The sequence below is a fragment of the Acanthisitta chloris genome, unplaced genomic scaffold (assembly GCF_000695815.1).
Source record: "Acanthisitta chloris isolate BGI_N310 unplaced genomic scaffold, ASM69581v1 scaffold42565, whole genome shotgun sequence".
NCBI lineage: Eukaryota > Metazoa > Chordata > Aves > Passeriformes > Acanthisittidae > Acanthisitta > Acanthisitta chloris.
Window position 1 is genome coordinate 256 of NW_008675031.1, and position 8,337 is coordinate 8,592.

At 45.4% G+C, this 8,337-nt stretch overlaps 1 protein-coding gene across 1 annotated transcript; it reads right to left on the reverse strand.

The window, feature by feature from the left end:
- Nucleotides 1-1,458: 1,458 nt before the first annotated feature.
- PPAP2B (phosphatidic acid phosphatase type 2B) lies at nucleotides 1,459-7,789 on the reverse strand (the record flags this gene model as incomplete). Its single annotated transcript, XM_009075541.1, has 3 exons — nucleotides 1,459-1,516; nucleotides 2,513-2,796; nucleotides 7,605-7,789. Coding segments are annotated over 3 exons (527 nt in total), but the record flags the coding sequence as incomplete, so codon positions are not given.
- Nucleotides 7,790-8,337: the final 548 nt, after the last annotated feature.

Consider the following 8,337-nt stretch of genomic DNA (forward strand, 5'->3'; position numbering starts at 1 on the left):
GTGCAAAGCAGCACTGGAAAATGAGCCATGAAGGTTTTCCATGCATCCAGTGGGAATGCGGAATGCACTCTGCAATTTTGGACTCTCCAGTGCACCCTCTGCCACCAGTCCCTCAGGCACATTTGTTTCTCACCTGCTCCACAAGTGTTGGATTCTCAGAAAAACACATGGAAAAAAACCCTGGCAAAGTAACAAGGTTTGCCTAACACTCTGTGAAAGAGAGTCAAGCCCTGGTAGAGAAACCATCATCAGTTTAATAGGGACCTGCAGTCCTTGTTGTGTCAGGATGTCGGGTTCAAAAGCATCTCAGGGCTGACTTATCTGACTGCTCACAGATCTCCTTGGAAATACATAAATGCCGGTGCAACCGATGGTTTCCAAACTCAGCTCAAATTTTTACAATGGGCTGAGCCTCCTGTAAAGCATCACCAAGGCAGCTCTTCATAATAACGTGGCTGGGAGGAAACGGCCAAAATGTTTACTGAATAAATTCAAAAGTTTTCCAAGAACAAATAAAATAAGAGGGAAAACAAAGAAAGAATTTAATATGCCGCCCACAACTGCCTGGAAAGCATAGTGATTCAGCTACAGAAATTTCATGCAGGGAGGGGGGATCCAGGGCTGGAAAGGCAGGGAGCAGTGGTCACTTATCTTTCCAGAGGGTAAGGGATGGGGGGGAAGCAGAGCTCATAGATAAAAGCTCATGTTTTATGTTTTTATCAGTGCCGTGCTGTTTCTTTGCTTGTTAGTCCAAGCTTAGATAAAGGAGGTGCACAAATCCTAAAAGGAACACTAAACCTTTTTGTTCCTGACTTTTTACAAAAGAAATAATTTTTTAAAACCAGGCACAAATCACTATCCAGACGCTCCCCAAACGCCATGTGCGGGTCCAGTCCATGTGGGGCGCGGGCAGTGTGCCTCCCGCAGTCCCAGCAGGAAGCACCTTGGCAGCCACCCTGGCCCCAGCCCCGGCACAGGAAGGGCAGAGCCATTTCTCACTGACAAAGGAAAGCAAGTCCCAGCTCTCTGCTCCGGAATCAGGCAGGCAGAGGCTGCTCCACCTGCTCTGCTGGCACATTTGGGAACCAATTGTCATTCCCTGACAGAGCCATGGCAGTACGTCTTCCCCTCCATTCATGAAATGTTTTGGCTTGCCCTAAACTAGCCCCAGTGGAAACCACATTGTGGAGTGAACAAAATTGCACAGGTCATCCACAAGTTTAGTAGGATTTGGATTTAACTGCAACCTTGGCTACATCCCAAAGCTGCACAGCTCAGCTATCACCCCAGGAGTCTCCATGACACCACAACAGCTCAGAGTGGATCTTCCCACCATCAGCTCAGACTCTTGTTTTCTGCCAACTTCCTACCTCCAACACTGCCATTACTGCTATGGAATGTGTGTGAGTGCCTCAGGAAAGGGGACAGGGGATTAATCAGTTCAGTGAGGTTACTTACCACCAAATACAGCATGGTGTACAGGGAGAAAGATGCATGCCCAGAGAAGAAGGATTTCCTGCAAAACAAAGCAGGTGCTAAGAACAAGTCACTATAATCTTCAGTACTATAATTTTACATGCAACATGGTGACTTGCCTGTGGTTACTGAGGGTGCCAAAGCAGAGGGACCCACAACCCCCAATCCTTTGGATTATAAAACCTCTGTTATCCGCCCTGCTTGCTCATGAGGCAGAAAGCAAACGGATGGACAGGATGCTCACATTGTTTGTCCCTTCCTGGTCTACTCATGGGACAGCAGTTATTTCCAGGATAACCCGATAACTCATCATCTCGCCTCAAATAACCAGGAAACCCCAAAGAAATAAGAAGCAAGCAACTTCTCCGGTTGCTTAATTGCAGCATGTGAAATGTGCAGTAAAGTCAAAATTGAGCATCTGATGGATTCGACAGAGAGCTGGAAGGGGAGGCACTGACAGCTCTGCCTGCATGGTGGAGCCTTTCTGGAGGAGAAGCTCTCTGCTCCTCCATACAGGACAGCTCGGTATGCTCACCATGAGCTCAGCTCATGGGTGAATTCCCACATTGAGCAACTGCTCAGGGAAACAATAGTGTAGGAGTAAAGAGAAAGGGAAAGAAATATTATTCAGCTGAGTGCCACACTTCCCAAGGGAAACTGCTGGTCACTGGAAAACAGATTTGCTGCCTTTGCAGAAAAAGCAGCATTTCATACAATCCTAGACTGATATGGGTTGGAAGGCACATTAAAGACCATCTAGTTCCACTCTCCTGTCATGGGCAGGGACACCTTCCACTAGATCAGGTTGCCCAAAGCCCCATCCAACCTGCTCTTGAACACTTTCAGGGATGGGGCATCCACAGCTTCTCTGGGCAACCTGTGCCAGTGCTTCAGCACCCTCATAGGGAAGAATTTTTTCCTAAGATCTTATCTAAACCTACTCTCTTTCAGATTTGAATCATCTTTTGCTGGCAGATAAACTCCTGAGACATATTTAGTGTCAGCAACCCATCGCTTTCGTGCCACAGGCTCTCACCTGGCTTCCTGGACCGAGCTGTCATTTCCCCTGCAGGTGTAGTTATTGATGTAAACTCCCTTAGCGCAGTTGATGGTGGAGAAATCCACATCACAAACTGCCAGGAAATGTGGCCGCAAGCGCCCAACGGACACTTTGGCAATGTCTGTGAAGGACTGGCTGATGGCACAGCCAAAAACGAAACAGCCCACTTGCTTGTAGAGTGCTGCCACATAGGGGTTCTGGATAAAGGAGCGGGATTTCTCCTTCAGGTAGTGGATGCGGTAGAGCTCTCCTGTTATAATCTGTGGGGGAAACACAAGAGATGTTAGGGAGTAGGAAAAATGCTGTGCAAAACCAGTGATGGGTGTAAATGCAGGGCTGAGAGCACTTCATGCTCTGAGCATCTCAAACCAGTAATCTGCTCGCACAGTGAGGAAGGACAGCCCAATGTCTCTTCATCCTCCTCCTCTTTCCTTTCAAGAAGAGACTGCAATGCTTGGAATGTTGTTTATGGAAAAATTCAATAAACAAAACAAAATAAAAAAAACCAAGGTAGACTTTGGCTTAGCACGTTGGCATATCTTTACAGAAGTGAAAGAACACAGAGCCTGACAGAGTTCAAGAGGTGTTTGGACAACAGTCACAGGCACATGGTGTGATTATCAGGGACGTCCTGTGCAGGGCCAGGAGCTGGACTAGATGATCCTCAAGGGTCTCTTCCAACTCTGATCATTTAGTGATTCTGTGAGAACTCCAGCATAGTGGGAAAAAATCTTAACATAAACCAGATAAAGAATCAGTGTGTGTTGGGAATGAGAGGCCAGACCCACTCCCCTCTTATCAAACTGATTTTGGAGGAAAATAAACTAACAACCTGCTTATCATACTCTCATAGAATCATTAACACAACAGGGGAAGCATGAAAAAGCCCCAAACTTTTCAGATTCTGGTCCAAAATTTGCTGCCACCAAACCCAGCTCAAGCCTCTCCAAGCCTCAATAGATGCCAGCTATTCTGGGGCATTTCAAGGGGTCATGCCCTTGCCTGGCAGCAAGTTATGCTTTTCTTGTGTCAGGGGAGTTGAGGTTTGACAGTATCACCATAAATCACTGTCAGGGAGCAAAAGACCCAACTTCTCACAATGACTCTTAAAAGGCAGGTTAATGAAAATCAGGCTGTGAAATGAAGTCCAAATGTCTCACCTCTTCCAAAGAGGCAAAGGCTTAAATTGTTCTCCGTCACGCTACACACCTAAGTTTTAAACTCCAGATTTACAGCTTTAGGATTTTATTCATTACTTTACATGTTTTTATACCTGAGTAATAAATTGAGGCAGAATTTTTTTTTTGGATGCCCCTTTGTCTCTGCCTCTCTCTAGTCACAAGGACCATGATATGTAAAATTAACTGTCAGGAAAAATGCCTTCATGTTAATCCCTTTCTGGAGCAGCCAGTAATATTCCTCTCAGCATGGCAGCCTGCCATCCATAAGCAGGAGACAAGGCTCCCCTGCCTACCTTTTTTAAAAGCTTGGCACAACCTTTGGAAACTAATAAACTGGAAAAGTATGGCAATTAGACTAAGAGGAGATGAAGCTGTGTCATTGTTTGATCTCACTTGTACCAGGGCTTGAAAAAACAAAGGTTGACCTAAGGCAGCTGAAATTGCAGCTAAGCAAAGCTTTATCAAAGAGAGATACAACTATAATAATTAAAAGTAAAGGCCAAGCTAGACCACTCTACTACCATGCACAGAAATGCTTTGGGTGGCTGCACCATCATTCGGGGTTTTCATGTCACCACTGAGATTTACTCTTGGAAATCTGATGCTTGGAATCTTCTCTTGGAACTCCTGGACCAGGGAGCTGCAGCAAACTGGCTTCAGCATCATTTTAATCCTTACAGTCTCCAAAGACTTCATCTCCATTCTGGACCACTTTCCAGCACAAGCTGGCAGCCAGGAAACCTGCTGGCATGAGAACTGCAGAGGGAGGTTGTCCTGGATGGACACAGAGGCCCCTGCACAAGAGCAGGCCACTGCCACAGCTGCCCAAAAGCCTAAATCCACAAGAAGGGGCACCATGAGGCTTGAAACTCATGGCTTTCACACAGGAAAGACAAGACAAATTAAGGATGATATCTGATACTGGCAGATGTGCCATTACTCCAAACTCACAAACAGATCCATGTAAACCTGAGGCTCTTGGCCTGGGAAAGGCATGTGACCATTTAAAATGGGGACCAACAAAAGTCTGGGGATTAATATTTTTTTCTCACTGTTGGTGGTCTGGGTAATTGCACACATGTAGCAGATTGTAAATTGGAGCCTTCATTCCCTTGCTAACATGCTGCTGGGCAGCTATGAACCCTCCCCGCTTAGTGAAAGCCATGTATCAAGCTTAATGAGAAGCTAAAAATCGAGTAAACTTGGTTTTTTGGCAGCTGCTGTCCCAGATAGAGCAGGACAGTGAAAAAACTAATGCAGCACAGAGTGCATGAACTGAAAGGACATTCTGAGAAGAAAGCAAGTTTTAAAGATATTAAGTTCTTCTCATGTCTTGCACTTCTGGCGAGCCATCCACGTGGGACATATGCCATTCCCAGGTGATGGGCTCAGGTCCCAGGGACTGTCACAAACACTTAAGATAGATGGTCACTAGAGAGAAGCCAATATCAAGCTTTTCTGTCTGTGAATGCTTTTTGCAGACTTTTGATTGTCATGCCCATTTTATTGTTATTATAAGGTATCACTAGCAATCCAATTAGCCTGTAATTACTTTTAGAGCTTTTCTAGTCACTCAAGTCTCTGGTGTAACATTCTTTATGCTAATCACATTGAAGAGTATCACCTTCACTGTAAAACAACCAGCAAATCCAGCTACGTAACTTTAATTACCTTGGAAATTAATTTTCTTAGGAATCTTTCACAGGCTTTCAAGACCTATCAGGTGTGGGGACACAGGGGACCACAGCAGCAGTACCCATAGGAGGCTCAGGAAGAGGAGAATGTCACCTTCCCCTGTCCATCCAAGGGACCACCAACATCAAATTAACCATCTTCCAGCATGAAGAGCAGTCAGGAAAGAGCACAGCCCAGGGGCACAAGCCTCTCCAGTGTCATCTGCATGGAAATTTGCCTGGAGTCAGTAAATACACAGATGTTAAAACCAAATGCGTATCTTCTCACATCCTGATCGAAGCAAAGGTCTTGTCTCTGCCGTTTACTTAAGGAGCTCTCTGGGTGTCCTCAAGCCACTTAAAACATGACCTGGACCTTTTACCCTGGGCTAGACTGCCCATGACGCCACATAAAGGAAGGGTGTGAAATTTTGGCTGCTCCATCCCAAACTCCAGCTCCCTGGAAGTCCTCATAACCACTGTCCTGCCTTCTGAAGGCAAACGATGTGAGCGAAAGGAGTGGAGTCAGTGTGTTGTGGATTTGGAAGGAATTCCTATTATGCTACAGTAATTCTGGTATCTGGGTTACATTTGAAAAAAGAGGTCAGGCTGACTTGAATTTTCCACGCAGGCTGCCATAGCAAAGAAATCTGTTGCTTCAATTCCTCGTTAGCCATTTGTGTCACTCAACAGCAAATAACTGAGCTTTTGAATTTACCTTATTAAGTTCCATTTGTTGTGGGCACAGTGAAACCAGGGCAGAAATATCTAATTCTTTGGGCATTTTCTTTCTCTTTTAATTGACCTGCTATTTCGTGGTAGAAAGTTGATGGATCACATAGACAGCTGATTATGTTTCCAGTTTGTGTTCCAACTCCTGTATTTGTCACTGCCTCATTATGGATCAGAGGCACACTCTGCATGGAGCCAGTGTGCCAATAGCTCAGGCAGTAATGTGAAAATGAGAGGCTTTTTCATTTCATTTTTATGGTTTTTCCACACTTGGGGGTCATTCACCTGCAGGGTAAAATTTTGCCATGTTTATGGAATTGGGGGTTTGGCACCTTTTGGGCTTGCTTTGGGGAGGGAGGGGCCATAGGAACAGGGCCGTTTTGGGGACCTACTTGGCTAAATGAGTTAATGTGGTCAAGAAATGACGGCGAGATCAGGAAATTATGGCGATATCCACGTCATGGGGTAGCAAGGCTGAGGATGGGGTATTACCAAAGCAGGAACTGTGCCATGCTAAAATATCTACCGCCCATGACATAACTCCTTGCCAGGAAAGATGCAACTTACAAGGGCAACAAGTGCTCCTGACTTCTCCATTTCTATCCCTCTCAGCTGAAGGACCAAGAGGAAGGCAGAGTCTCTGGGAAAACACCTGAGCTGTGCTGGCAGCAGGTGAGAAGGAAAATGCAGGTACTTTTCACAGGGGAATTTCATCTAAGCTGGAAGTGTTTAAGCAACAACCAGGAGACAGCTCTTGCCTTCTGCCCCAGCACCAAATACATGCTGGCATGAGGTGGCTCACACTCATGGGCTGAGTTCAGATCTTTGGCTGTCATATAAAGCTCTTGCCGCACAATCATTTCCTAGCACAGCTCTAGGATAGCTGGCAGGAAAAGGGAAATGAAGAGGCATTGGGAAGGTGGTGCATTAACTACTTTTCACAGTGCGGACTCTGGGAATATGCTCCCCATGGAAGGTTTTAATTGTCTTTTAAAAAAGGCTGTAATATGAAATCTCTTAAAAACATAATACTAACCTGTTAAACTTTTCCAGGCACTGGTTAGCTGAAAAGATGTATCTTTTCTTTGTTTTTTAAACCTTATAAAATAGGCAAATACCAAGAATTATTTGAATAGGGACAAATCATGCCAAGTCCTTACTGACACTCAAGTCTTTTTGCCTCTACTCTGAACTCTTACTGGAGGGTGAAAAAGCTCTTGTGAAGCTCACAGACTTGCCCAAACAGCTTTGGGCCTGTTTACAGGCTTCAAGACTAATCTCATTCTTTGCATTACAAGCCTTCATTTGCAAATGCTTGCTACTCCATGATTACACAAAAGCCAAATAATCGAAGAGGACATGTGCACCTCGGTACACTGGCAAGACTGTGTTAAAACTCTCAAGCAGATGGGATGTTGGTGCTAAAAGGTGACAAAAAAACCATCAAGGGACAGAAGAGGAGGTTTCAGAGATGGTACTTACAGCAAGGATAGCGATGAGGATGCCTGCAGCACACAGCACTGCATCGTTGATAGTCTCCACATTCTTCTGTGGGTACCTGATGCTGTCGTCGTCGCAGTAGAAGCCCCGCTGGTAGGGCTGGATTGTGCTTGTTTCAATGATGAGGAAGGGCAACCCAGCTAGAAAGAAGGGGAGAAACAACCAAACTCATCAGCAATACAGGCAAACACATGCAGATCACAAAAAAACCCCTAACAGACTCAACTTGAAAACCCCTTGTAAACCACACAGCACCGTTCCTGATGGTTTTCTTTCCATATTGTTATCTTTCCAAAGTGAATAGCTTTGGGATTTGTTTTTCCAAGTCAGTCTTGTGAGGAAAAAGCATCTCCTCTGTTATGGTTATCAGATGTCTGTGCAGCCTGGTTTCAGTTAAGCCTTGTGCGTTGCAAATATTAACTTACAGGAACAGACCCCTGAAGCAATCCCTCTGCAAAAGGCCATGAAAACGAATCTGGCACTTTTCTCCAGGGAGGGCCCGATGCTCTGCTGAGTGCCCCATGGCAGGGCAGCCCAGAGCTGTGCAAACAAACACTGGAAGATCAAGTATCCACATGGATATCCTACCTGGTCAGCCGAGCTACACTCCATCCCTGTCACTTCTATGCCTTTGAAGCCTTACTTGGCTTCCTTCTCTCTGTATTTACAGAGTACATGTGTGGTTTTACCTACTAATGTCATGACTACATGCTTT